Raw genomic sequence first — 18,996 nt, 5'->3', positions numbered from 1 at the left:
TTGCCGACGTAAATCGGCGTTAGGCGGTCCTTAAGTGGTTAAATATCAAATATGGAACATTTAAAGGAATGGTTTATAGGATTGGGTCTCATTGAGTCCTGGCGCTCGGGTGGCGTTTAGGCGCTCAATCCATAGAGTCTCTTTTTGTAATATAAATTTGTCCCACTCACCCCCTCTGGGGTTCTTGGGGATGACGGCCAGAACAGCAAAAGAGACAGAGGAAGTATCGAAACGATGGTACAATTCGAGGTGTCGACTGATGGGAGTGAGCATTTTGCCATTTCCCGAATAATATATGTGATCATTGATTCTCTGTCTCAGCTGTCTGGCCGTCTTCCCAACATAGAAAGCCCCACAAACACAAGTCATAAGATAGATCACGCCTTGTGTGCTACATGTAGCCAAAAATTGGGGGTAATAGACCTCACCATTGGGGAGTAGGTCTTGGTGTCCAGGCAATATCCAAGGACAAAAAGCACAGTTGCCACAGGGCGAGGTCCCTAATGGTAGTTTAGATGTAGATGAGTTATCAACCGTATAGTGGCTGGACACAAGTCTATCTCTAAGCGAGTTGTTACGTCTAAACACAATTTCTGGGTGTGTACTGATGTATTTTTTTAAAATTGAGTCTTCCTGTAAAAGGTGCCAGTGTGTGCTCATAATTTTTCTAATGTCTTCATGGTGAGATGAAAATTTAGTAATTAATTTGACAGTAGGTTCTTTGGATTGAACTTTGGTTTTATATAATAGATCACTGCGTGTTCTCCGCTTAGCTTTGTTATAGGCCTGGCGCAGCATAGATCGACTGTATCCTCGTGCTAACAGGCGCGATTTTAAGAGATTTGCTTGATGTTGGAAATCTGACGTGTGTGCAGTTTCGATGGAGTCGAATGTATTGCGCATACAGTATACTCCGAATGACTGCTGGAGGATGTGCACTAGCGGCATGCAGTAATGTGTTTCCAGCTGTCATTTTACAAAATAGATTTGTTGCTAGAGTGTTGTTTGCATCCTTATAGATGACGAGGTCTAGAAAGTTGGTGGTTCTAGTGTCAAAATTATAAGTAAACTTCAAATTAAATTGATTGGTATTTAAAATTTGAATGAATTTCTTTAAAGATTTTTGAGTGTCTGTCCAAATGATGAAAATGTCATCAATGTATCGTTTCCAACACAGGATATGGTCGGTAAATTTGGTCAGGGACTCATGGGAGAAAAGATGGCGCTCCCACCCCCCCAGGAACAGATTGGCGTAACAAGTGCCAACAACAACAAGTGCCCATGGCAACGCCCTGCACCTGGAGGTAGTGGGAGTCCATAAATTCAAACCAATTGTGGGTCAGAATAAAGTCAAGTAATCTCAAGATAAAATTGTTATAGTTCCAGTGATGGTGATCCTCCTCGTGGAGGAAGGTACGGACCGTCTCGACTCCCCGCTCGTGAGGAATGCTGGAGTACAAAGCCTCCACATCCAATGTCACGAGCGGGGAGTCGGGAGGGACCGACAGTCCCTCAATTTGCTTGAGTAAGTCTAGCGTGTCTTTGGTGTAGGAGGGTAGGGCCGTGACATGGGGCATTAGGACAGAGTCTACCAATGTGCTGGCGTTTTCGGTGAGGCTGCCGATACCTGAAATTATCGGTCTCCCAGGGGGCGACACAGGGGCTTTATGCACTTTGAGGAGTGCATAGAATGTCGCCACCCTGGGAAACCGAACATTCAGGTAATCGTAGATGTCTTTATTAATCAAGCAATCAACCTTGGAGTAAGCATCGTTGATATTATCAAGAAATTCATTCTTAAAAGAAGAAGTGCAAAATATGGGAATCTGCCGATACCAATGATGGTTAGATAAAATGTTCAAACACATAGTTTCATAAAAATGCCTAGTCATAAGAACTATGTTGCCACCTTTATCGGCCGCTTTCACAACTACATCAGGATGGTTTTGTATTTTTAAGATAGTTTGACGTTGTGTTGAAGTTAAATTGCTTTTCTTGGGGAGGACAGACATACTATTATTATTATTATTATTATTATTATTATTATTATATATATATACATACGTTTAAAGTCACTCACAACACTTTGTAAAAAGGACCAGGCCTGGGGGTTTAAAGATCAATCAGGAAATTGTTTAGATTTCAATTTCAATTTGGTGACTGGATGTGAGGGTGTTTCGTGAGTAACGGTATCAGTGTAATTATAAATTACATATGTAACAAGTGAGGTTTCAAATTGCATGTAGGGTAGGAAATACCAAATACATAGCATTTTTTTAAGGAATATGTCATTTTTATCCTTTATAGTTTAACTACTTGTGTGCCTCTAAAGTCCAACTTCCTAGCTTTTGTATTCCATATATCCGATTTAGGGACGTTGGCACACCATTTTAGCAGTACCTACAGTGTCACCCTGTTTTAGGTACATATCTCCTTGGGAATTTTTTTAATTTTTTACCCCGTACTCATTCACATTGGGGGGCTGGATCTGGGGGCTTCCAGATTCCGATAAGCTACTCCCTGCACCCCCACAATCACTGGGCCAGGGTTGTGTGGAAGAGGCCCTTTTTCCTCTTCAACATGGAGACATGGTGCTTTGCCAAAGTGATTCCCCCTGGCAAAGTGCCACCCCCCCCATGTTGAGGGTATGTGGCCTGGTTTGGTTCAGGAGGGGGGGGCACTTGCTCGCCCCCCTTTCCTGGGCTCCCAGGCTGCATGCTCAGATAAGGGTCTGGAATGGATTTTGGTAGGAACCCCACACCCTTTTTTTTTTTGGCATGGGTTTCCCCTTAAAATCCAAACCAGACTGAAGGACCTGGTAAGAAATTTGGGGGGATCCTCACACATTGTTTTCTTTTTTTTTTTTGGCATGGGGTCCTCTTCAAAATCTATACCAGACCCTAAGGGCCAGGTATGAACTGGGGGATTTCCATGCTATTTATTTTTAAATGCTAGCTCTTTGGTTCACATTCTGCTGACAGCAGGGTTGACTCACTGTTGTTAGAACGCCAGTGGGTAACGGCTCCTTAACAACCGATGAGTCATCCCTGCTGCTGATAGCAGGGATGAGTCATGGGTTGTTAGGATGCCAGCTGGTGTCAACTCCTAACAACTAGCTCAAATCGCACACACAAAAACACATAAAAAAATGCATGTAGATGCAATTTTGATGCCTTTTCATTAAAGTCTATGGACCACAAAATCCCACCAAAGAATTACAGGTCTCTTCCCCGAAGTTGCATCTCAGCTACACTGCATATGAACGGGCACCATTGGAAGCCATGTTATTTCCATTGTCATGTAATTCAGTGCGAATCAGGTCTTTGCATATGCCCCCCCCCCCCAACTGCTTCAAAGTACCTCGGCCCCATGTTGATGGGGGCAAGGGCCTCTTCCCGACAAACCCTGGGTGGTGGTTGTGGGGGTCTATCGTAATCTGGAAACTGCATCTGAAATCGCATCAGTGTGTACCAGCCCTAAATCTCCTAGTATATCAAACACTACCCACCCCCCCCCCCCAGACTGAGTACGCCCACCGTTAGCATAAATGTGACTGTGTATGGCCAGCGTTGAGTATTTGAGTGTGATTTGTATAGTATTTTTTATAGAAATGTTTTTTTATGACAGATTGCCATTTATAAAAATTTAATAATAGAAGAAATTCAGGATTTTATTGTGATTTTGTCATCGTTTTCTCAAGCTGGCTGCTGATTTCGGGTATAAATAGTGTTTGGGCATGCTGTATTTTTTTTTAGTGGGTGTAATAAAGGTGATATTAATAGCATTGTGTAGTAGTAAAGTGGTGGGTGTAGTTGGATATTAAAATGAACAGTAAAAGCTGAAGGGGATTGGAGACAGACACATGTTTTCATCAATCATCGTGTCAGTTTCTCAGTTTCCATGCTCCGTCCTTAGCTCTCAAAGCTGCCTGCCACCTGTCCCCGACTCTCCATAGATCTGCTTGTTACAGTCACTCTGACTTCATGGAGGGAGGGCCTGGCACTTGGAATGAAAATTTAGCATTGCCAAACAGGCAGAGAGACAAGAGTGTGTATGTGGGTGTGTGAGACTGTTTGTTCCAGTGTGAATCGACACCCAACTTTAACACAAAGAGTTACGGAGCGTGGTTTGGTTGGGTTTGGTTGGGCCTAGATTGGTGGTGGTGCACACAATGCACATGGGCATCACTTATGAAAGTGTCAGGGTGATAGTTTATGGTTAGGACACGCTTATTGACCCACGAAGAAAGAAACTGGGCAGATTATAACTTGCTTGGACATGTTTGTTTATGGACTTGATAACGAGGTAAGTAGCTTGGAATTTTGTAATATATATAATCTGTCTTCTCAATCTTTACTCTTTGTATTTAAAAGTTATGTTTTACAGTTGTATCTAGATCCCCAGTGTTCTAGAACATAATGAATATACATAGAAATCAATATTCATTTATATGTTCACTCTGATGCTGCCAAGTTGCTCTGGTGCCTTGTGTTTATTTTTTTAAGTGTCAGAAAGTTGGGAGTTCTCATTGGTGTTAAGCCAGCCATACATGGATCAAAATTCATCTGGTTCAGAAGGGACTGGACGATTTTCGATCCATCTATGGGCACCCTGGTTGTACACAAGACAATCTTTTAATTGACTTGTGTACAAGCAGCCTGTCAAGTTTTTTTTTTTTCCCAAAAGATTAGTGTCATCAGCTATAACCTGCAACACTAATCATTGTGTTCTGCCAGCAGGGAAGGCTTCCAGCCAGCAAAACACAATAGCGCTGCGGGAGGGATTCCCCCATCAACACTGAAGCCTGGTACACATGATGAGATTATTGGAAAAATTATCTTTTTTTTTTTTTTCTTACATGCTAGTCTCGTATCGATAAAGAGGTTACTAAAGTTACGAAAATTCTCGTGCGACAATAGAAATTCGGAAGTGATGTCATGTGCTGTATTGTCTTTTCGGACAAAAACTCTGCTGATTAAATGAAAATTGTACAATCTGGTATCGTACGAGAAAGTTTTTTTGTGCTTGGCCCTTCGGATAATTTTAGACAAATGCTATGTACTAACAATCAGATTATCGTATGATCGCTCAGAAAGCGGTATTTTTTTGTACGATTTTCTGATCGTGTGCACAGGCCTTAAAGTGGTTGTAAACCCAGATTTAACCGCTTGCCGACCAGCCGCCGTCATTTTACTGTGGCAGGTCGGCACGATCCCACGAGCCGTCGTAGCTATACGTTGGCTTCTTTAAGCGGGATAGCAGGCGCGCACCCCCGTTGCACTTGGCAATGCCAGTGGCTGACGGTCGCGGTGACCGCTGGCCACGAGTGATCGCGGGCACGAGAGGCAGAACAGGATGTGTGTGTGTGTGTGTGTGTGTAAACACACAAATCCCTGTTCTGTTCTGTGAGGCGTGACAGATTGTGAGTTCCTAATAGCTAGGAACCACGATCTGTCATTTTCTCTAGGTCAGTCCCCTCCTCCTACAGTTAGCAACACACACAGGGAACACAGTTAACCCCTTGATCGCCCCCTAGTGTTAATCCCTTCCCTGCCAGTGATATTTTTACAGTAATCAGTGCATTTTTATAGCACTGATCGCTGTATAAATGTCAATGGTCCCAAAAATGTGTCAAAAGTGTTCGATGTGTCCGCCATAATGTCGCAGTCCCGAAAAAAATCGCAGATCGCCGCCATTACTAGTAAAAAAATAATAATAAAAATGCCATAAATCTATCCGCTATTTTGTAAACGCTATAACTTTTGCGCAAGCTCATCAATATACGCTTATTGCGATTTTTTTTTTTGCCAAAAATTTGTAGAAGAATACATATCAGCCTAAACTGAGAAAAAAATAATTTAAAAAAAAAAAATGGGGATATTTATTATAAAATATTATGTTTTTTTCAAAATTGCCGCTCTTTTTTTGTTTATAGCGCAAAAAATAAAAACTGCAGAGATGATCAAATACCACCAAAAGAAAGCTCTATTTGTGGGAAAAAAAGTACTTCAATTTTGTTTGGGTGCAACGTCGCATGACTGTGCAATTGTCAGTTAAATTGTCGCAGTGCCGAATCCCAAAAAATGGCCCTGTCATTCAGCAGCCAAATCTTCTGGGGGCTGTAGTGGTTTAAAAAAAAAAAAACCTGCAAGACAAAGGCATAATGAGCTAGTGTGCATTTCACGCTAGCGCATTATGAAATACTTACCTTAGAACATTGCTGTTGCAGCGGTCCCGCCACACTGCTGTGACCGGCGGCATGTTGTCCCGGAGTTACTTGGCCAGAGCCGCGATGACGCATGTGCAAAAATCAAGCAATTTTTTTTTCCTTCCACCCATGGTAGAAGAAAAGAAAATTGCATAATCTATAGCCTGCCTTATATGTTTGAGCACTGTGGATTATTCACTCACTTTGAATGTACCATTGCATTATATAACATATACACATGCACAGACATTGCGTGACTAATTGTCGCTTTGTAAGTTCTTTTAGATTCCATATCTGACATCATCTTCAAAAAATTTTTTATTGTAACTTTTGAAGTTTAGGACTTGGTCTTGGACTTAGCCTAGGTGCATGCTAATGCTGTGCGGGAAACCCTGCGATCCATTTCCTGCACCGTTTTTAAATCTCTCTGCCCTTGTGATCCGCTGTGGGTGTCAGTGCAATTTTAACCACACCCCAAATGCAGGTTGCAAACGCAGTGCGTTGCCGGTACCGGATTGCACGGTACAAGCCTAGCATGCAATCCGCTTCCAAAATTCGCTGCATGGTGCAATGTGATGTGGTGCGACTTGAGCCTATTCAACATAAATAGGCTCAAATCACACCGCTCTGAATCACATGTGAATTGAACAGGAATACAGCGCGGTTCCTGTGCGATTTACATGCAGTTTATAGTGTAAACTAAGGCTTAGAGTGAGTTATAACTCTGCTGTTGATGCATTATGCTTCACTTTATTTATGCTCTGTCTCTTCAGGGGTCTGCAGAGTCATATACCAGTCGCCCATCAGACTCAGATGTGTCCCTTGAAGAAGACAGGGAAGCCCTGCGAAAGGAAGCAGAACGGCATGCCCTTGCACAGCTGGAGAAAGCTAAGGTAAACTAGGATTTCCTTGTGGTATAATAATGTGTCTCTGCTGTAAAATGTTACTTTGTGGCTCTCTGTATTCTAAGAGCTTTAGGAATATAAGACAGTAAGGCCCCTTTTAGATGGAGCGGATCTATCCAAGCGGATCTGCCTGCTCTGCAGGGGATCTGTCCGTTGATCCCCGATGAGCAGGCGGATGACAGGTCTGTGTCCGCTATGCAGAGCAGACACAGACACAGCCCACTCTCCTCTATGGGACAGTCGAACTCCGTTTCGATTTGTCATCCGATCTGCCGATGACCAACGTATCTCCATACATCTGTTTTTAGCAGATTTTATCAGATCGGATGCCTGGCTGGTGTCAGCGGACACATGTCCGCTAACATCCGCCACCCCATAGAGAACAATGGGTGGTCTGATCGGGTCCGCCTAAAAAACAGGCAGTCAGACCTGATCGGTCCTGGTGTGAAAGGGGCCTCCAACTTTGGCTTTCGCCTGTAACTGTGATGTTGCATCACCTGGCCACAGTGGGGTCTCGGTTTATAGTGCCTTTTTTTTACACCTAACAAAGCAAGCGTTCAGGTGGGTTATGCCATAATGTGCTGGTATGCACCGCGTATTAGCACATTATGGTATACTTACCTGTCAAATGAAGCCCTCCAGCTCTGAGCTGTCACCATTCCTGTTGGTCCCGTATGCTTCCATCTTCACCTGGTCTTCCTTCTGGTTCTGTCTCATCGGCCACTTGAATGGCCGAGCTGTGATGACGTCACTCCCGTACATGAACGCGGGAGTGACATCACCATAGCACAGATCAAGTTCTGTAAATGTATGCCTCTCAATGTACATGAAAGCTGACAGGCAGGGGGAAACATTAATGACCGAAGGGGATCTCTTCTTTCAATAAAAACCCTACCTGACAGCAACTTTTAAAAATGTAGCTTAATAAGTGGCCATTTAAAATATTAGTTAACAAATGCTACAGTTCAGGGGCGGCCCATCCATCATTAAGGGCGCACGGGCGCCGCCCCTCTATCCACACCACCCCCCTATATGGTAATGGATAGATTCATGCTTTGCGTAAATCTATCCATGGCTGCCGCAGCCACCCCCTATTCATGTGTTCGGCCCCTTTCAGGATGCCGGGCACATGAATTACAGTGGCGGGGGTGTTTTTTTGAAGCACCTGATTAGAGCCATAGCTTCTAATAGGCCGTAAAATAGGGTGGACTCGGAGCGCAGAGCATTGTGCTTGGAGTCCACTCCGATGTGTTAGAAAAGCAAATGAATATTCACTTTTCTAACACTGAATCGCATCTCCGCCAATCAAGAAGCACGGGTCTGTTACCCGTTACCCGATTGGCTGAAAGGTCAGGCGATCCTATTTGACGCCTAGGAGGTGGGGAGGAGAGGCGCGGTGGAAGCTGCCGTGATCTCAGAAGGGAAGAGGACACAGGAGACACTGCCAGATGCCCGCCACAGCCTGTCCCCCTTGCCTGATGTGCCTGCTGATGCCCACTGTGCCTGCCGATCCCCGCCGCTGATGGGGTAAGTGCCAGTGGACCGGCAGACAGCAGGGGAGGGGTGGTTGTTTGACGCCCCCCAAACAAAAAAACACTAGCCGCCACTGCTACAGTTCCTTTGGAAGGTTAAAACTTGGATCAAAACTTAGAAGGTTTTGCACAGAGCAGCCCTGATCCTCCTCTTCTGGGGTCCCCTGCCTGTGCTCTGGCTCCTCATCTTCTCCGTGTGCTTCCTATGGTGGCACAGGTGTGGGCTCGATCCCAAGCCATGCTATGTGTGTCTATTAACACACACAGTGTGTCTCGGCTCTGCCCTCTGCTCCCTCATCACTAGATTTGATTGACAGCAGCAGGAGCCAATGGCTCTCGTTGCTCTTACTGAGTCCAGTAAGGAGGGAGAGAGTGGAGAGAGCCGCTGCTCATGGGCACAGCATCGGATTGAGATTGGGCTCAGGTAAGTATAAGGAGAGGCTTGGGGGGGGTTGCACATTAAAGTTATACTAAACACATAGTGTTTAAAGCGAAGTTCCACTCATTTTTGTGCTTATTAAAAGGCAGCAGCTACAAAAAGTGTAGCTGCTGACTTTTAATAAACACACACTCACCTGTCCCAGAACCCAGCGATGTGGTCACCCGCACCCTTGATTCTCTCCCTCTCCTGTCCCCGACGCCGGCATTACAACTGTGGGCACCCGGCTGTGACAGCATGCGGCTTCACAGCCGGGTGTGCACTGCACATGCGCAAGTCGTGCTGCGCCTCCTGAATGGTCGGCAATCTTCTGGGACCTGTGAAGTGTCCCAGAAGATTGCAGAGAGGGAGGGAGAGAGGAGAACTTCCACACAGATCGCCTAGGTGGTCCTAACGGAAGTTTTGGATGGACCTCTGCTTTAATTTACAGTACATTGTCCCTTCTATTTATGTATGTGGATGATGGCACTGTAATTATTTTAGCTAAAACAAAACATCTAAGGGGGTTTTTAAATAAGGCTGGAGAGTGCAAAATCTGGCGCAACTCTGAATAGTAACCAATCTCCTTCCAGGTTTTATTGCCAAAGCTAGTGTTACTAAACCCACAACAGTAAAATCAGTCTGTATATGCAGCATAGAATGCTTGTTATACTCAGCGTGGAACTTAAGGGGTTAATCCTCTGCCTTGTGTAAAAAGGCTGTTTTATCCTGTATGCACAGATCCTCCCCTCCTGCACTGTCTATCTGGGGAAGGCCAGCTAACACAGGCAGAGTAGCCGACCTGCACATGCTCAGTTGTGTCTTTTATGCTGGAGAGAACAGTTTCTTGTTCTCAGGGCTAGCCAGGTCACATGATATTGACATCACACATGTGGGCGTGTATACAGGCTGTAGTGAAAATCTCCACCTTCCTGATCTCTCAGCACTGGAGAAACTGTGCAGTTTATCATGTAACCGTGGTATACAGATCATCCAAAAAGGTATATAGTGGCAATATTTTAATGTAAAAAGAAGATTTGTAAGCTGTGGGCACTGTAAGGGGGCGGTTTAACTATTTTCATATTACTGGGTTTAGTAACTCTTTAATTGAACAAGCTGAGGTTAGAAGCTGATTGGCTACCATTCACAGCCACACCAGATTCTGAGTGCTCCAGTTTTAGTAAATCAACTCCTAAGTACCCTTTTCCTTCCTGATATACAGCTGTCACCTGACCCAGATCTTTCCCAACCTGTCTGCAGGGAAACATAAGCAGGAGGAGCTTCTAGTCCTCCTCTGCTGGTCACATGTTTAAAGAGTTAAAAAAAAGCCTTTGTAATACAAAGTAAAAAAAAAAAAAAAATGTTAATATCAATAAACTGTTTCAAATTGTCATACAAAATTATATTTTAAATCAAATCTGTATTATTTTTTGGCAATAACATGGCGTGGTTGCCAGTCACAGGCTCTGTCAAGGCCCTCCAGTCTGTGTCTTAGAATAAGAGGGAGGTGAAGCTTCTATTAAGCTACATGTAATATCCCGCCCCCATTGTGTTTAGCTGGTTAGTGGACATGGAGGAGGAGGGAAGGAGTAGGCTGTCAATTACCACTGCGTATATGCCCACATGTGTGACTCTATACTTACATGGTCACTGAAAACTGAGCATGTGCAGAGTTGCCACCGCACCTGCAAAATCCCTAGCTGAATTAGAGACATGAACAGAAGGTGGAGATAGAGAGCAGCAGGATTAAACAGGTTTTTTGCAGAATACAGAAAACAAATCTGCACCTTTTCCAGTCATAGATGTCTGACTACTGCTGATATAGATTAAAGAGCACCTCCTGTGGTCTACCACGGCCAAGAGGACAGATAGTACATGAGATGGAACTGCAACCCAGGTCAGCAGTAGCTGCTCCTCCTCCCATGACTGGAAACCTGCACCCACCTCATAGGCAGCAGTTTACAATGTTCAGCACAGACACCCCTCCTTCTCATAACCAAAAAGAAGGATCTGTGCACCCCTGACTATTAGGTAGTAGTAGATGTACTGGCAGTTTTATCCTTCCTGGAGTTCTCCTTCAAATAAAGACATGTAACGTATGCTTCTTTACAGACCAAGCCTGTTGCTTTCGCTGTCCGGACGAATGTGGGATACATCCCGGCTGCTGGGGACGACACTCCTGTACAGGGAATGTCCATCAACTTTGATCCCAAAGACTTCCTTCACATCAAGGAGGTAATATATGGGCTTAGAGGAGCAAGCTGATGATATTATAATCTGATTATAACAGATGTGTTTTGTGCTATACATGTAAATACAGTATCTCACAAAAGTGAGTACACCCCTCACAATTTTGTAAATATTTTCTTCTATCTTTTCATGTGACAACACTGAAGAAATGACACTTTGCTACAATGTAAAGTAGTGAGTGTACAGCTTGTATAACAGTGTAAATTTGCTGTCCCCTCAAAATGTGGTTTCTGAATAGCTGACTGGAGAACCGGTAATGTTGCTTTCTAGCTGCTATATGGCGGTGCGCACTTTTAAATGTGGGTGTAATTCAAGGAGTGATTTAAATAAAGCTGTAGTTATATGGTAAGAACTATGTAGCTTTTGTCTTTCTCTGACATCATATCCTGGAGGAACGGAGGATCAAGGAAGTTTGCTGGAGATAGAGGATTCGATTTAAAGCGGGGTTCCACCCAAATTTTGAACAATATCTGTATGTATTTTCTTTCTTGCCTAGATGCTGACATGCCGTTTAAAAAAATTTAAATCGCCGTAATTACCTTTTATTTTTCTATTCTTCTTTGCACTTCCTGGTTCTCCTCCCGTGGGAGTAGGCGTGTTTCTAGCCTCTCCCAGACTCCGCACAGAATCCTGGGAGTCTCAGGCTACTCAGGGAGTCTCAGGCTACTCAGGATGCCACTGAGCATGTGCAGGAACGAGCAGTGAATGCTGGGAGCACAGCATTCACCACATCCAGGAAATAAATGCTTGTGGGCTTCAAATGCCCACAATGAAGATGGAAACCGCCTGCAGTGAATAATATAAGTTATTCTTACCGACGAAATCTGACACAGGCGGACATATTACACACAATATGTGAGTATGTAATGCTGAGAAGAAAATTTTGTGAATGAACTAAAAAAAAAAAAACGATAGATAGGTGGACCCCGCTTTAAGGAGACCAGACACCTATTTAGAGTGGTGGCAGACAAAAGGTGTTGGAGCATAGAGGATGACATTTAAAGGGGACACACACTTTTTATGACCTTACATTATACATAAGGGTCAGAAACAGGTGGGAGCACAACTGGTGTCTTTCACAAAGGGTGGAAAAGTCGAGTGAACACATGTTTATACCCACAATTGAATACAATTGTAAAATTTGCACAAGAGATTTTGATGTATATGGACAATTTATTTAACATTTATGTTTATGGGATATAAAAAATATAAATAAAACAGTGCTGCGTAAAAACGTGAGTGAACAGCTGCCAACGCACCTCTAGACCCAGGTAGTTAAAAAATATGTAAAAAGTGTGGCGCTATAGACTCAAAGAAAGGATTATAATAACATAGGTGACATATCTAAAGTCAAATGCAGTGAGTAAAGATCAATATACCATTTGGTTACATGTGATATGAGAAACCGAATATCATCTATATAATATACAAAGGTGTGAACCGATGTGTGAGAAAATTCTACAGACATACACCAAAAAAAATTACATATATATATGGATATATGAAATAAATCAAAACATGTGTATATCAAAACATGTGAAAAGTGATGCCAAATAAATTATAAAAGTCCAAAAAAGATGAATTGGCACCACCAGGAGCCAGCAAGTTAAAGTCCACCAACAGTGTAAAAAAGAAGATGTGAAGAAGCCACCACCTGGGATCATAGAGGGCTTACCAGAAGTAAATGACTTGGAACGACGTATGCCGGCCAAGTCATAACAGGCTATGAGACCAGTGTAGTATCTTAAATGCCTATATTGGATTGAAGATTGGAACAAAGATCTATAAAGAGGCTATGTAGAAGCAACCAGAATTCCCGGGAAAGGCAATAATGGTAGGGGAAAGCCGTCACCTGAAGATCTTAAAGGCTTACCAGAGGGAGACTTATGTCATCCAAGTCAAACAGGCATAATGACCAACGGAAAGAGATTCCCCTTTAGCTTATCCTCAACGTAATCCAAAATGGGGCAGCTGCTTGGCATCCACAGTAAATCTCAACAGTCATGGAAATAGTATCTCAATGGAAGGCCACAAACGAATATTCATATGCCCTCTTCCACAGAGAACTTTCCAGATACAGCTTGTGAATGGCTGGCTGTCCTCGGATTGTCGGTTGGCTCCTGTCCTCAGCACAAGGCTGCTTGTCTTCCAGAAGTCCCCCGTGCTGTGAGGAGTTGGTGTCACTGCTCATCACACTGCATCTTATTGAAGAATGTGTTGAGTTGCTGAGGAGGGTGTGGAGAGGAGGAGAGGGAAGGCTGGGGAAGCTGCATTCAGGAAATCCCCTTATCTCCTCAGCACTGTGTGGGATTGAGGAGAGTACAGGAGGTGCTGGGTGAGATCCTGGAGCCAGGATCTCACCCAGCACCTCCTGTACTCTCCTCAATCCTTCAATCCAATATGGGCATTTAAGATACTACACTGGTCTCATAGCCTGTTATGACTTGGCCGGCATACGTTGTTCCAAGTCATTTACTTCTGGTAAGCCCCCTATAAACCCAGGTGGCGGCTTCTTCACTTCTTCTTTTTTACACTGTTGGTGGACTTTAACTTGCTGGCTCCTGGTGGTGCCAATTCATCTTTTTTGGATTTTTACATATGTTTATGGGATATACTTATTGTAGGGATAAGGGATTATTAGTGCTACACTATTTTTTGATTTAATTGTATTTATAAGCTTGTGTGAGAAGTGTTACATAGTGTTGGCAGCTGACATAGATTGGTTTAAGTTTTTTGGGGGGGAATAGGAGAGCAAAATGTTTCTTTCCAACATATTACTGTTCTGGTGAAAATTGTACAATTTGATATTTTGTATCTTTTTACATCATCATAGAGAGGGTTAATCTCCCCAGCAGAAATGAAAACATTTTCCGATAAGTCAGCATAGCTCTGTGAATATTTTTTTTTTTTAATATTTGCCTTCACTGTTCCAAGAACAACAATCATACTGGGTATTTCCATTACATCCGAGCACAAACCTATAGATAAAAATAGGTAAACATAAAAGTAAGCTACAAGAAAACAATTACCTCTGCCAATGAAACACTCACAAATGTGGTCATTGGAAAGCATGCATCTACACGACCGTAACAAGGGATTCATAAATCCAGCAAAGCTTATACAGATAGAGATACATTCATTTATGAACTGTAGCTCCAAAGGAGTTGCATATGTGGTCCAGTGTGTATGGCTTATGAAATAAATAAGCAAAACAATTCACCAATTGCAGAAAAGAGTTTTGGAGCATGGAAAAGAACATAATAACAGAAACCGATAAACCCATTGCACAACATGTACATGAAAAATATGTGGGTAATTCAATTGTTGAGAAATTCTGACAAGGAAAGGTGTTTCTAAAAAAAACTTCTCTTAAAGGTGGAGGTTAGGTGAAATTTTATCGTACAGTGAGGGGAAAAAAGTATTTGATTTTGTACGTTTGCCCACTTCAAAGAAATGATCAGACTATAATTTTAATGGTAGGTTTATTTTAACATTGAGGGACAGAAAAACAAAAAAAATCCACAAAAACTAATTTCAAAAAAGGTATAAATTGATTTGCATTATAGAGAGTGAAATAAGTATTTGACCCCTTCGCAAAACATGACTTAGTACTTGGTGGCAGAACCCTTGTTGGCAATCACAGAGGTCAGACGTTTCTTGTAGTTGGCCACCAGGTTTGCACACATTTCAGAAAGGGATTTTGTCCCACTCCTCTTTGCAGATCCTCTCCAAGTCATTAAGGTTTTGAGGCTGACGTTTGGTAACTCGAACCTTCAGCTCCCTCCACATATTTTCTATGGGATTATGGTCTGGAGACTGGCTAGGCCACTCCAGGACCTTAATATGCTTCTTCTTGAGCTACTCCTTTGTTGCCTTGGCCGTGTGTTTTGGGTCATGCTGGAATACCCATCCATGACCTATTTTCAATGCCCTGGCTGAGGGAAGGAGGTTCTCACCCAAGATTTGACAGTACATGGCCCCGTCCATCGTCCCTTTGATGCAGTGAAGTTGTCCTGTCCCTTTAGCAGAAAAACACCCCCAAAGCATAATGTTTCCACCTCCATGTTTGATGGTGGGGATGGTGTTCTTGGGCTCATAGACAGCATTCCTCCTCCTCAAAAACACAACGAGTTGAGTTGATGCCAAAGAGCTTGATTTTGGTCCCATCTGACCACAACACTTTCACCTAGTTCTCCTCTGAATCATTCAGATGTTCATAGCAAACTTCAGACGGGCCTGTACATGTGCTTTCTTGAGCAGGGGGACCTTGCGGGCGCTGCAGGATTTCATTCCTTCATGGTGTATTGTGTTACCAATTGTTTTCTTGGTGACTATGGTCCCAGCTGCCTTGAGATCATTGACAAGATTCTCCCGTGTAGTTCTGGGCTGATTCCTCACCGTTCTCATGATCATTGAAACTCCACGAGGTGAGATCTTGCATGGAGCTCTAGACCGAGGGATATTGACAGTTATTTTGTGTTTCTTCCATGCGAATAATTGCCCCAGCTTTTGTCACCCTCTCACCAAGCTGCTTGGCGATGGTCTTGTAGCCCATTCCAGTCTTGGTGTAGGTCTACAATCTTGTCCCTGACATTTGGCCATGGAGGAGAGATTGGAATCTGATCGATTGCTTCTGTGGACAGGTGTCTTTTATACAGGTAACAAGCTGAGATTAGGAGTACTCCCTTTAAGAGAGTGCTCCTAATCTCAGCTCGTTACCTGTATAGAAGACACCTGGGAGCCAGAAATCTTGCTGATTGATAGGGGATCAAATACTTATTTCACTCATTAAAATGCAAATCAATAAACCTACCATTAAAATTATAGACTGATCATTTCTTTATCAGTGGGCAAACGTACAAAATCAGCAGGGGATCAAATACTTTTTCCCTCACTATATTTTCAATGAGCCCTAAAAGAGTTAATGAGGAGTTCATGAGTAATATTCCTACTGTTTTTAAGAGTAAGAGGAGCATTTATTGTGGGGTATAACAATATATGTAGTGGGATTGATATATCATCTGATAATTGACCCTGTGCAAGACAGTTAAAGTGGTTGTAAAACCCTTTACAACCACTTTAACCTACAGGTAAGCCTAGATTAAGGCTTACCTGTAGGTGCAAGAAATATCTCCCAAACCTAAAAGGTTTAGGAGATATTTGCATGACGCATGTGCCATAGACATAGGGTGCAGGCGCACTGAGCGTGCTGTTTCTAACAGTGATCATGCTGTTAGTCGCGGCACCAGCGCGCATGCGCGGGAGTGATGCCATCGCGGCTCCGGCCAGTCACAGCGCCGGAGCTGCGATACTCTGAAACCACGCCAGGATAGATGGCGGCGTTGGAGGAGGCGAACGAGGACCAATGCGGGGAGCTCATTATGCCTTTGTCTTGCAGGGTGTATTTTTTTTTTATTTTTTTTAGAGGTTTTACTTCCACTTTAAGAGAGCGAGACAAGAATCAATGTCATTATATGTGCCAAAGAGAATCCATATAGTGATGTACTGTTATGTTATAAATTAGAGATAAAAAGGGAAATAGAGAGTAGAGACGTAGAAGAAAGTAGAAGTTAAAGTAGAACTAAAGGCAGATTTTTTTTTTTTTTTTAACCACTATAGCCCAGGAGGATTTGCCCCCCTAATGACCAGGCTATTTTTTGCGATACGGCACTGCGTCTCTTTAACTGACATTCGCGTGGTCGTGCGACGCTGTACCCAAACAAAATTGACGTCTTTTTTTTTTCCCCACAAATGGAGCTTTCTTTTGGTGGCATTTTCTCGTCTCTGCAGTTTTTATTTTTTGCACTATAAACAAAAAAAGAGCGACAATTTTGAAGAAAAAAAAAAAACAATATTTTTTACTTTTTGCTATAATAAAAATCCCCAAAAATTAAAAAAAAAAAAATTCTTCATCAATTTAGGCCAGTATGTATTCTTCTACATATTTTTGGTAAAAAAAATCCCAATAAGCATATATTGATTGGTTTGTGCAAAAGTTATAGCGTCTACAAAATAGGGGATAGATTTATGGCATTTTTATTTATTTTTATTTTTTTTTTACTAGTTATGGTGGTGATCTGTGATTTTTAGCAGGACTGCGACATTGCAGCGGACAGATCGGACACTTTTGACACATTTTTGGGACCATTGACATTTATACAGCGATCAGTGCTATAAAAATGCACTGATTACTGTGTAAATGTCACTGTCGGGGGAGGGGGTTAACACTAGGGGGCAATATCCTAAGGGGCCCATAGGTGCTAACCACCAAGTTAGATTCTCTACTTAGAGACATCCGCACATTGGAATTGGTACATAAGAAATCCCAAGCACAACAGATAGAGGAGAAACTTTCGTGTTTACTCGAGGAGCTAAAGCTATTACTTATGGACAAAGCAAAAGCCAAATTTAACTGGTTGTAGGCGGGCATTTTACGAGTTCAGGAATAAGCCGAGTAGGATGCTAGCCAACGCTCTCAGAGAGACCAGGGCACGTAATCATATCGCCCGTATTAAAACGCGCGGTGATGTTCTAGTTAGCTCTTCACAGGCGATCGCACAGACCTTTAGGAACTATTATGCTAGCCTATATCAGTTAGAGGGTCTATCGTCATCCTTAACGTCATACAGTAGATGGGAGGCTGCCAGGGAATATCTTCAAGCATCAGGAATGCCTAAGGTGCCCGATGAGATAGCCAGGTATTTGGATGTTCCAATCACAGTAGATGTGTTTCTAGGAACCCTTAAGTCACTGAAGTCTGGTAAGGCCCCAGGTCCTGACGAGTATACCCTGTCTTCCTATAAGACTCTCCCTGAAAAATTGTCACAGAGGTTTATAGCGGCCTTTAACTCATTACGCGATGGGCAGAAAATACAGACGGAAACATTATTAGCTCATATAACAGTAATCCCCAAAGAGGAGAAAGATCTGTCCCAGTGCCCTAGCTATCGTCCAATCTCCCTATTAGATGTAGACCTCAAGATTTTCGCGAAGATTCTCGCTACCAGATTATTTAGCCATGTTTCCTCCCTAATACATCCCAATCAAATGGGCTTCACTCCTGATAGAGAAGGCAGAGAGAATACGCAACGAGTTTTGAGTGCCATACATTACTCCCAAAGTCATCATAAACCCCTAGTGCTTATATCTGCGCAAGCATTTGATAGGGTGGATTGGATATTTTTGAAAGCCACATTACAACATATAGGTCTGGGGAATGGATGCAGAGCTGGTTTACAAGCTTATATTCCTCACCGAATGCCAGGGTCAAAATCGGTGACGGAATATCAGATCCCTTTTCCATACGTAATGGGACATGCCAGGGCTGTCCATTATCACCCATTATCTTCTTATGATAGAACCCTTCTTAGGAACCGTCCGTGCCAATTCAAATATCAGGGCTATTCCAACAAAGGGTGAGGAACATAAGCTTGCCGCTTACGCGGATGATTTGATTTTTTTTATAACCTCTCCAGTCATATCCCTCCCATTCCTGCTGTTGGAGTTACGCACATGTGGTGTATTGTCTAACTTCAAGGTGAATTATGGTAAATCAGAGGTGATGGGGCTGGAGATGAATGCGCCCCGCAACATCAGATAACTACTCAATTCGACTTTAGATGGACAGACTCGCATATATGTTACCTTGTGACCAAAATACAGAATAAACTAAATAGGACATTC

General features: G+C 42.9%; 1 protein-coding gene across 5 annotated transcripts in view; it reads left to right on the top strand.

The window, feature by feature from the left end:
* Positions 1-18,996, top strand: part of CACNB1 (calcium voltage-gated channel auxiliary subunit beta 1) — a 167,827-nt gene that overhangs the window by 78,446 nt on the left and 70,385 nt on the right. For 4 of the 5 annotated variants that reach the window (XM_073608107.1, XM_073608109.1, XM_073608108.1 and 1 more), the window contains 2 exons: positions 6,982-7,101; positions 11,176-11,298. In XM_073608107.1, coding sequence (XP_073464208.1) covers positions 6,982-7,101; positions 11,176-11,298 — 243 coding nt within the window. Of the gene's footprint in view, positions 1-3,961; positions 4,306-6,981; positions 7,102-11,175; positions 11,299-18,996 lie in introns of those variants that run through there. The other variant, XM_073608110.1, reaches the window with a different exon arrangement.

Source organism: Aquarana catesbeiana, linkage group LG12, assembly GCF_042186555.1.
Source record: "Aquarana catesbeiana isolate 2022-GZ linkage group LG12, ASM4218655v1, whole genome shotgun sequence".
Lineage (NCBI taxonomy): Eukaryota > Metazoa > Chordata > Amphibia > Anura > Ranidae > Aquarana > Aquarana catesbeiana.
This window is presented reverse-complemented; position numbering and strand designations above follow the sequence as displayed.